Source organism: Malus sylvestris, chromosome 7 (assembly GCF_916048215.2).
Source record: "Malus sylvestris chromosome 7, drMalSylv7.2, whole genome shotgun sequence".
Taxonomy (NCBI): domain Eukaryota; kingdom Viridiplantae; phylum Streptophyta; class Magnoliopsida; order Rosales; family Rosaceae; genus Malus; species Malus sylvestris.
This window is the reverse complement of record NC_062266.1, coordinates 30,550,135-30,570,999: the sequence shown is the minus strand read 5'-3', so window position 1 is coordinate 30,570,999 and position 20,865 is coordinate 30,550,135. Positions and strand designations below refer to the sequence as shown.

Here is a 20,865-nt window from a genome sequence, read left to right as displayed (position 1 = left end):
GTTCATATGTTTTTATATAATTGGATGACTAAACGAACTTACTTTTAGTTATTTTTGGCAAAGGCGCTCTTACAAAGTGATTTATATTATGACCGACTCAAATCATAAACACAAAATTCTATGAATCAACAAACGAACAGTTTTAAGTAGAAACTCCTACTTTTTATTGGAGTTGCAAAGGGCCTTTGTGGTTTCTTCCCATCACGTGTGATTTCCAAAAAAAAGAAAGAAACTGGCTTCACACGTGTGTGAAAAGCGGAGCAAAAGCGCCGTGGCCGTTTAGCGGCGGGTAGCAAATAGCCGTTGGGCGAAGTTCCAAAGCTCAAAAACCCGCTCTCATGGAGAAGCTGAAATCTCTGGTTCCAGAAACCCTAAAGCGATCGATCGCCGCCAGCGCCGCCGACGATCTTCCTCGAACCTGCTCTTCTCTAGCCGATTTTCTCCTCCATTTCGAGCCCTTTCACCAAGTAAGTCGATATCTTTATACACTGAAATTCGCGAGCTTCGAAAAGGAAACAGGAACAGAAGAAATCAGATGAGAAGTTGATTGGAATTTGTGGGATTTTATCAGATGGTGAGGGACTTAGCGGACCCAGAAGTAGCTCTCTGTGGAAAGAACAAAGAAGCAGCTTTGGAGGCGAAGCAAAAGGGCAATAAGTGCTTTTTGAGAAGTGATTATGCTGAAGCTTTGGATTGCTATACCCAGGTACTTCTGTATTTGAGATTAGTTCTCTAACCAGCAGGCATTGCTAATTCTATATTTGTTTGTTTGTTTGTATATATTTTTCATTGGCATGGGGCACACAGGCATTGAGAGTTGCTCCTATGGATGTAGATGAAGACAGAAATCTGGTTGCTACTTTGTTTACGAATCGGGCTTCTGTGTTGCAGGTATGTCTCATTCTTTAGATATGTGGGTAATTGTGTATGCACCAAACTTAAAAGTTCAAAGCCTTTTCGACAGATTTCATTGCTTACTGCCATAAGTTTTCTTTTAGAAATTGGGTCTTCTGAGGGAGTGTGTACAAGACTGCAATCGGGCACTTCAAACTTCTTCAAACTATGCAAAGGTGAAATGCTTTTATTGTGCTGCGCTACATTATGTTTCGTATTGTGGATTTGAGTTTATTGCCTTTGTGACTATAGAACAAGGGAGACAAAAGGACTTGCACTAGTTTTTCCAAACTTACATTTGTTGTGTGTGCTGCAGGCATGGTATAGAAGGGGCAAGGCAAATGCTTCTATCGGAAATTATGAGGATGCAATCTGTGACTTGGATGTTGCTAAGGTTCTGGAGTTGTCAATGAGTGGAAAGAGACAGATAGAAAGTGAGATGAAGATAATTTCGGATCAGCATAAAAGTACGATTCCATCAGAACAAGATAACGAGAATAACTCAAATATTTTTGGTAAGATATTAACACTGTTAAGTATTAAAGTATGTGACTATATTCAAATCTTTTGACCTCTGGACTGAAAGTCACTGCTCACTTTTGATGAATAATCATTTCGTGGTTTCTTAAGATAATTTTCGAGATTGGCCCCTATACGTTTTTCTAAACCCTGTGATTAAAACAACAGATGAATAAGTAACAATTTGGAGACATACAAAAGCTACAAATATGAATCCATGTTGACGCCTAACAGCTTGAAATGATATAACTCTCTTGGAGTATTCGTTATTTCATAATATTTGTGTTTCTTACTTTATATTCACTTAAGCTGATGGATTGTTCACACTTACGTTAGGATGTAGCAGTGGCCAATGGTCTCATTGCTAGTGTACTTTTGTTATTAAACCTCTTAATGCAATCTTTACATGGTTTCCAGTTTTTCTAAGATACCTTTGACTGTGCAGCTGTTGTACTGGTTAAACTTCGCAACAGTTATTTTCTTTCTAATAAAGCAAGTCGTAACTCATCTTGGGGATGCAAGTACTAATGACCTAATTAAAGTACATTGTAATCCATCAGATGAACTGCGCCAAATGGAATTACAATGTGTCACCACACCAGAGAAAGGAAGGGGTATGACTTCAACCAGTGACCTTCCTCAAGCCTCCTTGGTACATACAGAAGACCCTTTTGCAATGGTATGAACTGACATCTCTTTCATATTTGCTATTATTTACTTTTCCATCTTGTTAATTTCCTTTAATTTTAGATTTTAGTGTTTCAGTCCAAGTAGATTTCCTTTTTATTCAGCTTTTCTTGAATCCTTAAGCTATATTTGTGGTGTGGTCCACTGCCTTGTCTTCTCTTCCCTTCCAAAAGAGAGGGATTGGCGCATTTCTGTGCCATACTGATGGATGAAATTTTGGCCTTGTTTTTTGCAGATAATATTAAAGCCTTGTCGAGAAACTCACTGCCACTACTGCCTGAATGAGCTACCAGCGGATAAAGTCCCATGTACATCGTGTTCAATACCATTGTATTGCTCCCAGAAATGCCGTATACAAGCAGGAGGAAAAATGTGCTGGGATTACCCAAGCAATCAAAACATTCTTGAAAATCTGTCAGCCAATCTTGAAAAGTACATTGTAGATACCACTTTAAATGTTGAATCTGAAACAGATACTGAGCACATTCCTGAACATAAACATGAATGTAAACGTGTACACTGGCCAGCAGTATTGCCATCAGAGATAGTTTTGGCTGGCCGAGTGCTAGTAAAGTCTGTAATCAAAAGAAGAGGTTCCACTGATACTTTTCATCTTAGTGAAATTTCGGTACATATACTTATTATATTGTCTACTAACTTTCATTTCAATTTATCTTATCACTATCTCATGAATAGATTTTACTTGTAGCTAATGACCTCTATTTTTTCTCACAGGATCTTTCTCATCATTATTCGAAAATGCCTCCAGAAACGAAATTGGAATTACATATATATTCTGCTGTATTATTATACTGTCTTCAACATTCCGATGGTTTTGAATTACCAATAAATGGGCTCTCTATTTCACAGGTCACCTCTCTATCTCTCAGTCTCTCTCTCACTCACACACGCACACACGTACAAACCCAATGCTCTCATAAATGCAAGGTGCACGTGCAGATCCTAAATATGTTCATTGCTATCATCACCAAATTATGTTATCATTTCAGAGATTGTAATAAATATTGAACTTTTTTTTTTTTTGACATCTGTAAATACTTAGACTAAGAGGTCGCACTTGGTGCGATGGCAAGTGCCTTCGCCCATGAGCAGTAGGTCTCGGGTTCAAGACTTGGGAGCAGCCTCTCCATAAAATGGGGGTAAGGCTAGCCGACATTCACCTCTCCCAGACCCTGCGTAAAGCGGGAGCCTTGTGCACTGGGTACGACCTGTAAATACTTAGACTATCTATATCTCAAAAGGATTTATATGTCACGTCTTGATTGTCATCTGTTATATGAGGTTCCATTCCCCTGTTGTTGCAGATTGTCATACTTATATCCCAAATTAGGGTGAACTCTATGACAATTGTTCGTATGAAATCCATTGATCATCATGGGTTAGAAGATCAATTTGGAAAGCTTACACCTTGGGGAGAAGGTCTAACTAGTAACATGGAACAGGTTCGCATTTATGGTATGCTTTTGTTTTTATTTGTTCTTGTTTGTTTCTCCTCTTTTCCTGACAATCCTTGCCATCCTTGTTCACTGCTCTTGCGTTGAATGATCTTTATTAAGTGGCAATTTTCATTTTTGACACTTGTGATAATCTATGTAAAAGATGCTTGTGTTGATCAGTTGATCTGTTTATGTACATCAAACCTCAATTCATAAATATTATGCCCTCTGATCTATCTGCAACATTATTTTTGCAACTTATATAGGTCAAAGTAGGTCAAGCAATCTATATATCTGGAAGTCTGTTCAACCATTCTTGTCGGCCAAACATCCATGCATATTTCCTTTCACGCACTCTCTTTATACGAACAACAGAATTTGTCACATCGGGGGTTCCTTTGGAATTTTCATATGGTCCACAGGTATGCCCAGTTACTATTATATTGTTCAGTTTTTCTAATATGGAATAAGATTATGATGTTCTTCCATGAAATGCTATGGTGATATTGAATCTTGACAATGAAGGAGCTGTATATGTATCAATGCAGGTAGCCCTTCCGAAGGGCCCCTTCTACATGGTGAAACACTAAATTTCTGTTCTTACTATAAACTAAGTTTTGTTTATACAGGTTGGGCAGTGGGACTGTAAGGACCGTGTCAAGTTTCTGGAAGATGAGTACTCATTTCGATGTCAGTGTAGGGGTTGTTTAAATGTGAACTTTTCCAACCTAGCCCTAAATGGTTTTCACTGTGTCAAACCAAATTGTCCCGGCATAGTCTTGGATAGCGGTGTTGTTAACATTGAAAGAGAGAAACTTAAGTATTTGCCCCGTATCGTCAGCACTAGTAGTGTGGAGCCTCATCTTCAGGTATTGTAAATAACTATATATCCCAAGAATGTATGATCTCCCAAGTCACTTTCCGTTCTTTTCCTGTGGTCCTTCACTGAATTTTTTTTGTTATTAATTTTCATTTATGTTCGTACAGGTTGAAGAGTTCAATACTGATGAGATCAATAAACTGGCTCCTCATGTGCAACCCAATAATGTTTTCGACATTAATCCGGGCTTTTGTTTAAAATGTGGTTCTTATCGTGATGTGGAATCTTCCTCTGCAGCTGCAGATAAAGCTCGGACGCGCATCAGAAGGTATAACACTGTCTGAAAAGTGGTTCTTATCTTTCCAAATTACCGGAGTGCCTATTCTCTATGTTCATTTTGCATGCTGGAGTATTGACTGTTTTCTTGACAGATTACGGGATGCAATAGTCTCACAAGATGTTTCTAGTACAGTACTTTTGGATGCTTTAAGTTCTCTTGGTCTGCTGAGATCAACATTTTTTGCATATAACAGGAGCATTGCAGAAGTGAGTTCTGACCACCCTTTACTTTCGAATCTTAGAAATTTATCATCACAAAAATCATTACGATCTTTAACTCTACGTTTTTATCTGAGGAGCTACTTGGCCATTGTTCATATCATTTGAATGTGCAACTTTCATTTGTATACGGTTAACTAAAATAATTTGACATTTGCAGGCAGAAGACAATCTTGCGCAGGCATTTTGTTTGGTTGGAGAGTTGCAACCCGCAATGGAACATTGCAAAGCATCAATCGAGGTAAAATTCTTGTCATACACAAGCCATATCATCTTGAACTTTTTGCATTAGTGTTGATTAGATCTAAGTTTCTGCAAGGATATGTATTCATAGATAGTAATTTGTGAATTAAAACGAAGCATGATCTTCTTTGGTTTTTATAAAAATATCTCACTAGTCACTTGGTGTATATTTCTTTTGCATAATTCCAAATTACGTTTTCATGTTCGCGCTGGCAATTGGCAGATCCTGGAGAAGCTCTATAACCCTAATCACATTGTCATTGGATATGAACTTGTGAAGCTCTCATCTCTTCAGTTATCCTTGGGTGACCGTGCTGCCGCGGACAGCATAAACCGACTGTATCAAATATTTTCATGTTATTATGGGTCTCATACGTACGTGATTTTCCCGTACCTTCGATTTCTGAGGAGGGAGAAGCACATCAGTTCTTTGGAGGACCAACTCACATGAAAACATGATTCTGTCTGATCTCCTGTTCTTGTAAGGACCAACTTCCCTGATTCTGTTGCAATATCTAACTCATCAGACTGATTAACTTTTAAAAACTGTTGAGAATACTACATGTAGATATAACCTGATCAGTTTCGATGTATAATTTATGTTTGAGTCTCGGCACCTCTCGACATTGTTGCACGAATTAGCATTCGTTTTGCATCGTCTCTTTCGATTCATAAGCCGCCATCTACGTGAAACAAGATGTGAGGTTGCAACCGGGATCTACTTGGATAAGATTTGGATATGGTATTAGGTTGCAACTGTGATATTTTTCCCAGCATGTACGAGAAATTCTTCAGTCTGGACGCCGCGCTAGACGCAAGTTGGTGTGACCGGGGGTGGGTAGGATCAAAATACAAGAGGATGGGGTGGTGCGTGTGGTTGACCTCCGCACCCAAGAATTTCCCGACCACACGTGTAGATAAATTCTTGGGCGCAAGGATTGTCCGCACGCACAAAAATCCCCTAGAGAAAACTGGTAAATGACGTGCTCTTCGTAATTCGGGTGGTTATGGAACAAGCAAAATGGCGTGCGACGCAAATAATGAAGACTAAGACAGCATTTGTCTATGTAATTTTGTAAAGAATTTAGGAAACAGACATCCTCTGTCACAAACCATTCGTATTGATGACAATATACGCAAAGCATTCGTATTGATGCCAATGTAGCGATCTGTAGTCGCTTTGACATCCGAAACATAAGGTTTAAGAACAAGAGCTCTGTTTAAATCTCTGAGAACAACAGAACAAGGGCATATAGCATGTACAAAGACCCGGCAACACAGTACTACGACGAGAAAAGAAGTGAAAAGAAATGCCAGAAGTATAGGGATGAATGCATCATGCATGCTAGTATGCTACAACGACAGTGAACGAAAACTTGAAAGTTTCGCAGAATCCGACTCCAGTACTCCACATGCGCCTCTAGGATTAGCGAAACTTCATTTCATTTGGTTTGCTGCCTCTAAACGCTGAAAGAGAGAAGAATGACCTTGTTGCAGCTGAAACACAAAGATAGTAGTGTTGGAATCTTATTAAGCGAATTAGAATTGGCGTGATGAAATTCTGCATGTAGGTGTAGAAAAATTTGCAGGAAAAAAAAATCAAAGAAAACGATACTGTGTATACTCTAGTCGTGTGGGAAGACAACCTTTAGTTGCAGGTCCTGCAGCTGCGTCACGGTTCTCTTGTGACTTATGTGAAGAACTCTGATTGTCGAATCTGCTAATATTTGATTGAGCTGCATGCACAAATCCAAAATGTTAATAGCATGAGGAACAAGATGAACATCCAAACATCTAACTTTTCACAACTACAATATGAAATACAATCTGCTTTTGTTAAATAGGAAACTTACTAGAGTATGGTTCATAGTTCCTTGTATGAAGCGAAGCCTTTCTGAGTACACTGTCAACATCATCCTCTCCTTCAGAGAAAACTGGCGGACTAGACCAATCAGTCAAATTACCATCTCCCTTGCTCTTCCGAGCAAATTTTAAGAGCCTCTTCAGTCCTTTTGGGGCATCCTTTTGGAACACAATGGCAGGAGGATTTTCAGCATTTCCCCACTCAATATTATCTGGTCCGTTAATTTCTTCTTGCAGCATCTGGGACAAAGAATGACGGACACGAGGACTTGACAGTCCAGCTGGTGCAACATTGGCTGAAGTAGTTACTTGAGATGAGCCGTTGTTACCAGGGGACATGGCCTGATGCTCCTCTATTTCCACCCAAGCACTTGGGGAGATGGTTGATTCTTCTTCAGCTTGAACTTGCAATGACGATTCTGCAACATTTTTTAAGTCATCATTACGATCAGGAGAAACTGGTTCAACATGTTGTGTCTCACTACATGTCAGGCTATCATTTACCAGAGCTTCTGGTTCCACAGCATCATTTGAAAGGCCGACTGACACAACATCGGGCTCTTGATGCTGACTCACAGGATCAGAGGCACTACAAATTACCTCATCCTCTTGAGTCTCAATCATATTTGTGCTGTTTCCCAAAGATTCCTCCGACTGAGGAGAAGTTCTTGTCTTGTTAACAACGGGACCAACACCAGGGCTCGTTCGAGAACCCTTCCGAAGAAATGGTTTTGATTCCACTGGAACTACACTGCTTTTCTTGGTCACCTTGCTGTGCTTTGCTGGAATTATATCAGAATAATCACCAGAGGTTGTCACTACTTTGGGTTTTGTTGTTTTACCACTCTTTTTCACTGCTTGCTGCTGCTTCTCATTCACTCCCTTTGAGCTCCTGTCATTAGTACTCACAGATTCCTTCACATTCCTCTGTCGCTGCAGGGGTCTTTCCACTTTAGTGCTGGGTGGTGTTGGCTTGGGTTTTTGACGGGTAGGGGTAGTGCTGGTAGAAGAGACCCCAACTGGAGTTCTAGCTGGCGATGCCCCTGTGGCTCTCGGTGTTGGTGTCGATGGCCATGACTTGCGTGTAGCAGGCAAGGGTGATGTTCTAGGTGAAGCCTTCTTTGTAACAGAAGGTTTTGCATTTTCCTTTCTAGGATTTGCAGGCTGAGATACTTTTCCAACTGATTTTTGGGGCTTCTGCATAACACTTTTTTTATCAATATCATTCGCCTTTGTAGAGGACATTTCAGCTTTCCTTTCATCAAGAATTCGTTGCATGGCTTTGAATTGTTCTTCTTTCTCCGCTCGCTTTCTAGAATTCTCACCTCGTAGTTTTTCATCTCTCTTCTCCTTGTAGTGGTCATAAAAGCCACCTCTCTGTTCAGAAGGAAGGCTTTGATTTCTGGTAGCTTGAGGCTTTGTAGATTTAACAGGCTTCACAGGCTTAACAGGCTTCACAGGCTTAATAGGCTTACTTTCCATCATTTTCATCAGCATTCGGTTCAATTCTGCTTCCCTTTCTCGAGTCCATTCCATTGATGCTGTTGATTTTTTATTACTTTTCTCTCCCGGAGTTACATTAGAGTCTGCTTCATTATCAATTGGACTAGATAATTTTTTCTCAAAATTTCCTTCGTTAACTGCAGGTTTAGGAGCTTCAATAGTACTTTGATCTGTGGGTAAAAGATCAGACTCTGGTTTCACTTCTTCTGAAGATGTTGGCATCTCATCATTTGGTATATCATTGGAAGTTATTGGAACACGGTCTCCAGAGACAATTTCAGATTGGCATTGGGTGGAAGCTTCCCCCAAACTTGAATTCCACCTTCTTAATACAGCTTTATTTGTGCTCGTAGAGATATTTGTTAACGAGCTCCTTTTTTGAGCATCTGCAGCAGCCTGATCTCTTTGTTTGCTTTCGAAAAGACTAATTGCATCTTGAACACTCATCCTGAGTGCATTGCTCTCAGATTTCTTATTTGATTGTTCAGGTTCACCCTCTTCAGAAAAAGGCTTTTCCCTAGAAGGAAAGTAATTGAGGCTTTTAATGGTTAATGCAGCGGCTCTGCGCGATCCAGTTCTCCCTATTTGAATCCTCCGCATTGGAGATGCTGACCTTCTAGGTGTGGCACTTCTCATGAGACTCCGACTTCTTTCTGCAGATGTTTGCTCCCCATCACTTGACTCAGATGACTCCCCGCTTTCAGTTGAACTCTGTCGCTCAACCAGGGCAGCTTTTGCAGGTGAAACACTATATTTTACTGGCGTATCAAAATTCATGGGCTTTGATATCTGAGCACTTCCATCTGTCTTATCAACATTCGCAATTCCAAAATTGCCGCACTTGTCATCATTTTGAGGATCACCACTCTTGCTTTGTTGATACTGTTCTAAAATCTTGAACAGAGCGTTCCTGCATTTTCACCACAGTACTGCCTATGTAAGAAAATTTAGCAGATAAATCTTCAAACAACGGATTCTTTCAGAGCAACTAGGAAGCTAAAATACCTGTGCACTTTCTATCAATCTAAGTGACTACCTTACCTGAAATCTGTTGTTCCAAAATGTTGAGAAAAGTTTGCTAAATTTGAAATCTCTTTAGAGTTGAACGAGGAATGAGAAGCCTTTTCAATAGCGGTAGTTAATTCCCTTTTTAGTGCTGTGAGCCTCAAGTCCAAAGCCCGCAAAAGTTCGTTCCTGACAGCACAAATTCCTATAGCGTCAGGCTGATGCAACTCAAATGAAATTTCAAATGAAGAATTAAAAGGACTTACTTTGAAGCATCTGATGATGCAATCTCAGCTTCAGACTGTTGACAAAAATCACACACCTTCGTTACCGGATAACAGAATAGTTATTAAACCATACATTCAAACATCAATCTTGAAAGAAGGGAGAAGGGACCTGGCCATATAAAGAAACATGAAACTTTCTGGCTTCTTCCAGTTGAGATATTTCTTCTTCGGTAGCAGTAATGGTATGCATTATTTCTGGTGAACCAGTAATTTGCAGGAATCTGTGATGAAATAAAACAATTTGTGAATCAGGAAATAAAATGGATAATTTCCAAAAGTGAACAGTTAAAAGAATTGTAGTGGTAGGAATTATTACAAGTCTTTATTATAAACTGAAGGTAAAAAGACAAGAAAAATGAAACACTTGTGTGTTTAAAACCTGGTGAAAGTCAACTTCGTGAACCAGGCTGCACCATGCAGGCTTTTAGGAAGTCGAAGTGTCAGGCTGGCATTCGTTCCCTTCCGATGCAATTCATTTACTTCTGGTAAATGTGGCAACAGTGGCTCTAGCGTCCCGCCTGCTAACTTTTCTACTTCTCCATCACTGGAAACAAGCGCCTCATACCTAGAGCATCCCTCAACACATTAGCGAAGCAAACTAGAAACAATTGGAATCACCAACAGGTAATTATACATATCTTTCTATCGATTGATAGGTTTCATGGATATCTTGAATTTTTTATCAAATCCTATCTCCAAAGACTCATTCTAGTTAAAGTGATGATCAAAGGTTTCGTAATATTTGTTGCAATTTTGATAATGCACTTAGTGTAGTATATACAGAAAGAATAAATTTTATAATCCAATACAACAAAAGAGAAAGCACATGCCCTTAAAAGAACAAAATTTACCAAAAGGCGAAAACCTAACCTGTTCTGGGATGGAAAAATCTGAAATTCAGCGTAGTCCAAGGATGCATTGGCATCAATTTTCGCATCCATTCTCAATGCGCTTACAACTGAACCCAAGTAGAGCAACCTGTATGGCAAAAGAGGGAAACAGATTTTAGGTAAAACCCAAAACAAACAACAAAAATGACAAATAACTAGAGTGACCTTTGACTGAGTAGAGGTAAAGAGTGTGTGCCCAGGCTGCTAAAAAGTGGTAAGTTTTATGCTGCAACAAGTGCAGTTTCTAAGAGAATTTAATCCGGTAGGCACACCGACAACCCGAAATTCAAAACATCGTTCTCAGTCTCTCTCTCTCGCAAATGCAATCACAGTCTCAGATTTACTTATCCACATCAAAATTTACAGAAAATATATAAACCATTGCTCAACAAAGTCACTGAAAACCCAGATTCAGCTGAAAATTTTTCTTTTTCGATCGAAATTCAGCTGAAACTTGAGCATTTCATTTACTAAAAGAAAAGTCAGCATTTGAAATTTTGGAAATGCAGATCTAGGAAAATGAAAGTCCTCCCCTATATCTCAGCATAACAAACAACCAAATCAGTCAATGCTAATCTCGCCAACAATCTAAAAAACATTCGATTCATTCGCAGTGCATTGATTCGAATCCAAATCAAACAAAAAACACAGAGATTCAATCAAAATAGTAACCAAAATGCAGATGCAATGCTTACCTTTTAGCCTGAGAGATCTGCAAGCGAGTGCGAGTGCGTGTGCGAGTGAGAGACTGAGAGCTCCAATGGCGAAATGCACATGCAGGAGGAGGAGGAAGAAGAAGACCGAGGAGCAACACACACTAGACTTGTAGACTGAAGAATAAGAGAAAAGCCACCGCGTTGATAGCTTTGTGTGGATGCTGGAGAGTATACTTGTCCTCCACTCGCCTACTTCTCACGCTCTCACCTCCCTCCCTCCACCTCCTTTTTCTCTGCGCGTTTTCTTTTCCTCATTGGCATGTTTTTTTATCCCCGCAAGTTTGTTTCCTTTTTCACTTAAGTCACTGTCATTTCAGTTTCGAGCATGTTTAATTTTTAGTAACAAGGTGAGTTCGAGGTAGTGTTTGAGATTTCTTCGATACGATTGATATTTTTGTAAAAAATGCCAGAAAAAAAAAACATATGGAAGGGAGTGAGGTCTAACTCTGCATCGGGGAAATTCTCAAATTTTAGTTAAAATTGACAGTTTTCATTAATATTTTAAACATATCAGTTAAATATCGACAAAGTATCATATAATACTCCCTAAAGCTTCATTTAAATTTTCACGTTTTTGAACAAATTTCTATCGTTTTCATAGAAGGAAACGGATATCAATATTTCCACCGATACGATATCGTAAACACTCGTTGTAAGACGTTTATGATATTGGTAAATGTTATTGTGGCGAAGTCTACTGACAATATAACGACGTGTGTTCATACATCATAGTTGCAATGTACTTGTACCATATAAATCGTTGACTACCATTTTATACAAAGTGAGCTAAGTTTCATCTGTGTATATGTCGGACCTACATGTATTAAAAGAGTGAACAACCATGCGGTCAATCTTCAACAAAAAAAAAAAAATTGGATCAGTAAATGTGGTTTAAATAACAACGTCATCTTTTAATCTTGTAATCTTATTTATTTAGCAAGCAAGTGTTCCAAAATTGCTAAAAAAAAGTTAGATGGTGGTTAATTTTGGGTTAATCACAAAAATGTTTTAGAGAGATAAGGCGCCACCCCCACGTGGTCGTTGCATACTACCCCATTGGATTTCATGTATTAATACATATAAAGAACTTTAACGAAAAGCTCTCGGTACTGTTCATTTTAATGAAAAATCATATTTTTACACTAAAAAGTCAATCCTGGTATTATTCACTTTACCCTTAATTTTGTTCTTATCGTTAAAACTCAAAGTTTTCAAACCATTTTCATTAGTTTTCCCTGACATTATATATGGATTTTATGATTAGGACTTGATTGCAAGCCATACTAAACTAGTGGACCGTTAAGGGAATTCTCTTAGAAGTGAGACTATTCATGAACTCTTTGACACCTCACAGTTTAACGTGAATTCTCGTGCAAACATTATAAAATATTATGCAAAAAAACATGAGGTGACGAGAGTCGATGTAGAGTATCACTTTTGAGAGAGTCTATCACTTGACAATTTAACGTTAATTTTCTAACCAATATCATTTTTTGTTATTTTAATTATTACTAAAAACACAATAATTATAAAGACAGAAAATAAAGTGAAAATGAGTAATGTAATAGTTTTTGTGACTTTTGAGTTTGAAATTCTAAAAGCAACAGTTTTGTTATTATCAGATAGTTGTGTTAAACACACACTACTTTTTACGCATTTTTTTTTAATTTTCAACCGTTAAATTAAATAAAGTGTATAAAATCAACCGAAAAATAAAAAATAGATGTGAATAGCATTACTCATTCTCCTATCACATGCTCGTGTCGTGTTGCTCAACAAATTTAAGGACAACAACAAAAGAGGTCGTTTCCAAATTCCAAAACGAAAGAAATTTTATATGTTGGTTTGGTGCCCATTAAGATCCAACATACAAGACGAAACAACTACGATTCCCATAAGCATTATTAAATCTCATTCCCCTCTTCCTATATTCTCATCATATCTTGCGAAATATTGTCTTGTATGTTGTCACGCACAGCCAGTGGAAGTGTGCATATAGTTGCAGCACAAGGACACCGGTAGGTCCTCACCGTTTGACATAAAAATTTAAAAGCACTTGCAAATACTAGTTTATGTGATGACAATACTCTTTGGAAGTGTTTCTTCAAAACAATTAAATGTGTTCTTAAATGCTTTTAGGTTAAAAGTATTAATGTGCTTTTAATAAAACTGCTTTTACTGAAATCGCTTTTGAGCAGAAATGCTTTTAGATAAGCACTTTTAAATTGGTCATGCACAAGGGCGGATACACATGGGGACCAAGGTGGTCCCATGAGCACCCAGAGGCAAGGAAATAATCATGTGAAGGCTTTCTGAAGATCCTCCAAATGTACGGCACGGATCCTCTTGTGCTTACCAAGTGTTTGATGTAACCCTTGCTATATATATCTCAGCGGTACTCGAAAGCACTTATTAGATTGTTTTAGCAAATGTTGATATCTATTGACATATGTCCAATATGGTTCAACTGACAACAACAAGCCCACTAAGTGTTTGATGAAATATCTCTGTGAATAAATTGAAATTTGGTTGCGCATTTTGCACTATGTTTCCATCTAAAAATCTTGGATATTTAACATTAAGACCCCCAAGTTCAAATCTTAAATCCATCACTGATCATGCATCTTCATGAAGCATTTTCAAGATATTTTTTTAAATAATTAATTTCTGGCATGCTTTCAACAAAAACTCTTACAAACAGAAGTGCTTCCTACGAAAGTCGTGGCAAACGGCCCCCTAAATTGTTACAATTGAGTGGTGCTGCAGAAGCAGCACGAGCTTGACAAAGGGATCGAAGGTTGGCAAATCGTAAAGGTGCCGATCCACTCATGCCTTTGGTATTTCCATGTGATGCACGAATGGTAGATATTGCGAGCCTTCTAATCCATGTAAAGTATTCTTCACACACCAGTTCCCACTTTATTCCTTTCAGAAAAAGGTAAGAAAAAAATTGAGCTAGCTGTTCCATGTGGTCACACCAATTCAAATTTGGATCACCCTTGACTCTAAAGTCCGATTCTTAAAGACGAGGAAATCCGAACCCTAAGTTTGTGTGGAGAGAAATATGTGCCTCTGGTTTGTGCGAGATGAGCTAACGAATTGAATTATTATGGACCGTTAAATTCAATTTGAGTGACCCGAGTGAATCTCTGTCCCACCAATTCCACTTCCTAACATTTCCAGCTCCACTATTGTAACAATAATTGTTGTAAAAAGAGTGCAGTTAAAAGGGAAAAAAAATGGCAAACTCAATTCTACATTTATATTACACCACCATGAAAGAGTCGCTATAAAATAAGTTCTCAAGCTCAACACAGACACAAGGAACGAATTCGGATTTCAGGCAACACAAAGGGATTGATGGTACAAGAGCAAACTAATGGTACAGTTCTAGGGAGTCGTTGCGGTGGGGGGGGCAGCGCGATCGATTCAACCATCTAGAAGACCAAGAAAGAATCTAATGGACATGGAGAATAAACTCGGAGAACCATTAGTTAGACCATACGTGAACTAGACCGAGCCTATTGCCCGTGTAAATCTCGTTGCGCTCTTCGTCGTAGAAGAGAGCAGTAATGTCTTCCAAGGCTTCTGCAACTGTACTCCTAATTCGGGATGAAAGGGCCCGCTTCTTCGAATTGCAACTGCTACCACAAGACTCACCACTACAAGTGCATTCTTTTTCAGCGTTGTTGGTTGCTCTTATCTTAGCAAGGCATTTTCCAGTCAAGATATTGCTGATATTTATGGATCCAGCTGCAAATATAGATGCAAACACCGTTTCAGATACAAAACAACTGTTACAGAAAGGATTCTCCATCCAATGAGATCCCTGAAGGTGATCCCTGTGGTGGATAGTCGAAGATCAAATTGGATAGAAGACTAGAAGTAAAGGAAGAAAACTATGTTACCATTTCCTTCAGATAATGGATCGTCAGAATCGGCCTTGCAGTAAGAAATGATAAGATCCTGGTCACTCGTAATGTATATGTTATTGGTATTGCAGTCGGGATGCCACAAAAGATGATCCTCAAACGAAGTCACAAGTTCTCCTCTAAAGTTCCAAACAGCCACGGTTCGATTCCGAAACGTCAGGAATAACTGATTCTCATACAGAAATATGAAGGCTGATGGTGTCATGAATTGAGTTCTGCTTACTTCTGTCATCTCAAAATTGCGAACCTACAGATAATAGCAGTCAGACGTACAAATCCAAATGAATAAATTATAGTACTTCTGCAAGATATCAAGAAGTTCTCACATCAAGAATTTGAAGGTTCTCATTTTCTTGCTTTACAAGAAGCTTTTCGTTGAACTGTTCGATGAAATCCACCTTCTTATTCCGATGAAGGAGATGGTTAAAGGATTTAAGGACAGTACCATCCTCTATAGACAGAATCTTAAGAGGAACATGGCTACTAGCTTTAGTAAAAATCAACAGCATGATCCCAGGGCTATGACAACAAACAAAAGAAAAATTGGAAATCATAAGCGACACAAATGTCCACTAGCAATAACAAAAGAATAACAAATACAAAACGGACACACTGTTTAAGGAGGCATGCGAACTACCTGATCTTAATCTCTTGGACATTCTTATCCGATATGGAGTACAACATTGTGTAGTTTTTCAGATCAAACACCTTGTATATACTGATAATAAAATGGAAGCAAAAGGAAGGTTAATCAAATCAAGAAGACAACAGTGTATTAGAAAGGTATACCAATAAGACAGACTATTTACCTATCCTGTGCAGAATAAGTAAGAACCTTCCCATTTACATCATCAAACTCTACAAAACCAGGCCATTTCAGTGACTCGGATTCAAAAAGAGCAAATCCAGCATCTGGTTTACCCCTTCTTATGTATCTGGATCATATAATTTTATAGTGCGTTCAGAAAGAAATAAAAGAAGATGATGTAAATTGGACAACTACACAGCTGTTTCTTTTGAATTTTTTTTTTTTTTTTGTGTCTGGAGGGGAGGGGGGAGGTCGATATGTAGGGGAGGGGGAAGGTCGATACGTACTCAATCCTTGTGCTTCTGCATTTCAAAGAACTGAAGTTGTCTGAGGCATAAACCGAAACGGTGATAAGTGAGTCATTGTTTTTATTATAAAACAAGCTTCTTATCACTTCATCAGGACTGACATTCAGAAAGCATATTCTCTGGTTGGTTTCTGCATAAAACAATATAAACATTACATATTCCCTTCATTGAATATTTATACGTAATAAGATTAGTGCATGCAATATAAGTTCAGAAATACAGATAATACAGCTACTACCTCGGCTAAATGCTGCACAAACACCTGATTGTGCGAGGGCAAACACGATGTCACGTGCTGCTACAATTTCAATAATTTTGGACCTCTTTCGCAGGAAAGGCAGAACCATGGCACAATGACCCTTAGGATCATGCGTATCATATTCCTCCTATACATCCAAATATCATGACAAGCAGAAATTAGGTATTGCAGACACACATTAACATCACAAGTGGAAAAAAAAAATCCTTCCACACAATTCAAAATTGAAGAGAGCATGCGTACACAATAGCTTGACTGCACAAATTCAAATCTCCAATCTTGAAACTCAAAACTTTCTTACTGCATCATTGCATCTAGGCTTTATTATACAGCATGCTTTCAAATGTTGGCATTAGTAACATGGCATGGACTCCGAACGTGTACTACCAATTTGATGGTAAGAACCTCACGAGGATAAAAGACATATTTGCGCAAACTTAACAGGAAGTATTAACGAAAACAATCACACACTCACGAAATCAGAAGCATAAGCATGTTTATGTTGATTGAATTCCACTGAATGCTCCTAACACCCAGAAGTAACGCTACGGGGGATTTTCTGGTAGGGGAATTGACAAAGTAATCATCCATTTCTCAACAGCTAACAGAAAGATAAATCAAAATTAAACTAAAAATGCAAATAATTCATAATAAAATCCCCTTTTTTTCAAGTTTTTGTGAGAAGATCTAGCATCCTAATAATTTAACAACAAAATCCCATTACTTAACTTTGGTTTTTGAATTAAATGGAAACCATCGAACCAAGCAGATGAGGTAAACAAGCATCAAAGCCCGAAGCTTTCCTTCGATTAAATAAATAAATTCAAAAAATAAATAGTACCTGGAGGCGGATATTGCGAAACCTCTCTTGGGCATCGCTCATAGTGAAGGCACGGTCGCGCTTGGAGCTGATTTCGCGCCTCTGTAGCTTCTTAACGCTGTTGACGAACCCATCAACCCCCCCAATACGAGGTCGTTTCTTCGCCACCACCCTCCTACCGTTGCAAGGCCGAGGACTCGCCGAGATTCTCCTTCCCCCTTCCATCAATTTCTCTCACAGAAAAAGCCCAATAAACTCACTTCAAACCTAGAACCAAATAGCAACACATACCTACTCCTCCAATTCCTCACTAATTACCCAATTTCTGACCTTTTGCAGCATCGCATAAACCCTAAAAACTCAGAGAAATCGAATTCGGGAGGAAAATCAAAACAGTTCTAGGGTTTTAGCTGCAGAGACACCCACACACAACCCCAATTTCAGAGACAAAACGGCGTCGTCTCCCTCTATCTCTCGCTACGCGGAGCACTCGGAGGTCGAGCTCTGTGACGGAGAAGGAGATTTTTATTGTCGGACTCGGATTGGGGATGTTGGAGTGTTTCTAGCTCCGATCCATTTTCAAAAATCTCTCTTTTTAGAAAAGTTGACGATAATTACCGACGGCAGTTTTGTGGGCTTTTAAATGAATTATTGGATCAGAAAAGGCCCATAGACATGTTTGGGCCAACGTTGTTGGGTTTCGAATGGTTTTATTACGATGCCCAAATATAATTTGGAAGCCCGACTTGCACCCTTGGTTCTCCTTTTTTTTGTTTTTTTAGGGCTCTACTTTCCTTTTGAGCGCTTCGATGAAGAAGCATATGGCGGGTGCTACTGCAGAAATCGTTTTCTATGATTCGAATGCTCATTAGTGTTTTTGTTAGAAGCATGTATGTATACGGTGTACAACAAAATTTTATTAAAATTTCAAGTGGTTTTTTGAAGGTAATAAGTATTATATTAATTAAATAAAACGAAGAACATCATTTGTTAAGAATACAATTTTATGATTACAAACGCAATAGAAAGACAATACAAACCTACCCCACTACCCCACACAACCATATCTAACAAAACGGAAAGATAACACTCATGAGGACAAAACCTTGCATCACTTTGTGATGAACTTGCAAAAGACAATGCTTTTTTGGCAAGGAAGCCGTGCTATGAATGTCCTCATAGACTCACAATCGTTTGGCTGGCAAACAAACAACGAAAGCACAACCAAAACAAAACAAAAAACAACACAAAAACTAAAGTCTTCAAATGTACGATTCTTCATCAAGAGAGACCCACACTTGACCAACAAAAAATATATGCTCACAAGGCCTAAACGGTCCAATCAGGACCTAACACCATTAAGACACAAAATAAGTATTGTACTATCATCAGAAGACTATGAACGACAAGGTAAATAAATTCCAAGTGATGCTTGAAGAAGAGTTATTTCTCTAGCAAGCACTCGTAAATTCTTTTATAATTTAGAAGCACTTTTTTTATTTTTGCTACACGTCATAACGAATGCTTTTGGTTATTTGAAAACGCTTTCTTCTAAAAGAGGCGTCAACAAATGCCTTTTAAGTACCATTCTAGCAACTCATACAGTGTACCTGAATTCCAAATGACACTTTCAAATTGCATGCGTTGAAAGGGAAGTATGAGATTAATATGGTCCAACATGATAAGTTACTATCACCATTTTGAGAAATTCTCATAGTGTTAGGAATACGGTTCGGAACACCAAATAATGTAATACAAGTGGTTGATTTTTTTTTCAAATATCTAACTACTTATATAATAATATTTGATGTATCGAATCGTATTTCTAACACATTGAAAAATCTATCCCAAATGATATCTCTTTCCATCTTGGTGTAACCAATTATTGAACCATACAGTTCAACAAGAAGTTTATTATTATATAGGCCTTTTCTGGAGACCTAAACTTTATAGATAGCTAGATTTCAGTATAGTCATCATCATCCACATTTGTAGACTTGTAGGCTTTTGAAGCTATAGTGTTGACACATTCAACGTATCGTTATAAGCTTTATTAAAACAGATAATGATGACATGTCAATCTAACGATTGTAGCTATGTTATCTTACTTGACAACTAAATAACAATCATAAGCCAACAAGATTTCTACTGTTTACAGCCTAATTTTTACTTTGTAAAGAGATTATTTTCTTGATTCGAACTTATGATCTTTCGATTACAAAGAAGTAATTTTTTCGTTGCGTTAAAACTCTCTCTTTAATTACTTAACAACTAACACGTAAAATTGGTTTTGAAACAATCGTATTGATACAATGCAATGAATTGTGTTAACCTATATGTATTGCACTAAAGAATGATGAACTCGTCAATCTAACAGATACAGCAGCAATAGCTTGCCCGACAGCTCACATGTACAGATTTGGCTTTGAAATCATCGTGTTAACACAACTCAATTGATCGTGATTAATCGAAACACAAAAAGATGAACTCTTCAATCTGACATCAACAGCTTCGTTCACTCACCCGACAACTCACCCGTCAAACTGACAATTCAGTTCTCTGAACACATTCTGTGTATTTCTGGATGATGGTGGATCCCTTTCGTCCCACTCTATGATCCCAATGTGTGTTGTATGGTCGAAAATGGTTGAGATGAAGTGGAATAAGGCTGGCTGTCCTCCAAGTGGAGGGCTACCTGATTAACCAAGGAGCCCCAATCTATCTTCTGGACAACGAGGAGTACCCCTGGCCCCTGCCCATTTTTTTGCCACGGGGCAATCCTGTGTTCCAACTTCCAAGGAGGGCGCGATCCGCCGGTTCCTGGTCTTGCTTTCTACGAATGAGGATGCTCTCAGTATCATCTTTGAAAATATTCTGAAAATTCTCAAATTATGTATGTTTATCGTACATTATGCAATCAATTTTTTTCAGTACTATTTATATTTAATTTTAAATAAAAGTATTTAAAATAATTTATAAGAACAAATGCGGATCCTCACAAAAAGGATTCGAAGAGGATCCTCATCAGCTTTCTACATGTACCCAATAATGAATAAAAACATTGTTGATTGAAGCATCACATAATAGTGAATCACACAATGGTAGTTAGAAGAAAACTAAAATGCATTTATGAGCATTTTATGCCCAAAAATGATGAATTGTCGTGGCAAAGTCACCACCTAATCTCTTTTATTACAGGAAAAAGCATCACACCATAGTACCCTACAACCATTAGCCATTAGCCATTAACTAGCTTTTGTTTTAGACCTTGGCTTTTGCTAAAGTTTGGTTGGATC

The 20,865-nt window shown here is 38.3% G+C and overlaps 3 protein-coding genes across 3 annotated transcripts; 1 reads left to right on the top strand and 2 right to left on the bottom strand.

Moving 5' to 3' along the window:
* Positions 1–199: 199 nt before the first annotated feature.
* On the top strand, positions 200–5,788 carry LOC126628841 (uncharacterized). Its single transcript, XM_050298695.1, has 15 exons — positions 200–467; positions 572–706; positions 808–891; positions 999–1,070; positions 1,211–1,409; positions 1,974–2,092; positions 2,336–2,728; positions 2,836–2,970; positions 3,426–3,563; positions 3,824–3,979; positions 4,187–4,426; positions 4,545–4,705; positions 4,809–4,923; positions 5,096–5,176; positions 5,402–5,788. The coding sequence occupies exons 1-15, from the start codon at positions 339–341 to the stop codon at positions 5,627–5,629; spliced, it is 2,385 nt and encodes a 794-aa protein (XP_050154652.1). The 5' UTR covers positions 200–338; the 3' UTR covers positions 5,630–5,788.
* A 477-nt stretch (positions 5,789–6,265) lies between these two features.
* On the bottom strand, positions 6,266–11,690 carry LOC126628840 (COP1-interacting protein 7-like). The gene is made up of 9 exons (XM_050298694.1): positions 11,422–11,690; positions 10,707–10,814; positions 10,216–10,401; positions 9,946–10,057; positions 9,816–9,850; positions 9,586–9,738; positions 7,032–9,454; positions 6,825–6,914; positions 6,266–6,675 (listed from the first exon to the last, which is right to left on the bottom strand). The coding sequence occupies exons 2-9, from the start codon at positions 10,775–10,777 to the stop codon at positions 6,605–6,607; spliced, it is 3,141 nt and encodes a 1,046-aa protein (XP_050154651.1). The 5' UTR covers positions 10,778–10,814; positions 11,422–11,690; the 3' UTR covers positions 6,266–6,604.
* A 2,992-nt stretch (positions 11,691–14,682) lies between these two features.
* Positions 14,683–18,161, bottom strand: LOC126629550 (uncharacterized). The gene is made up of 8 exons (XM_050299629.1): positions 17,591–18,161; positions 16,729–16,876; positions 16,470–16,620; positions 16,184–16,309; positions 16,012–16,092; positions 15,701–15,893; positions 15,351–15,621; positions 14,683–15,195 (listed from the first exon to the last, which is right to left on the bottom strand). Exons 1-8 carry the CDS (start codon positions 17,792–17,794, stop codon positions 14,933–14,935), a joined length of 1,437 nt encoding a protein of 478 aa, XP_050155586.1. The 5' UTR covers positions 17,795–18,161; the 3' UTR covers positions 14,683–14,932.
* Positions 18,162–20,865: the final 2,704 nt, after the last annotated feature.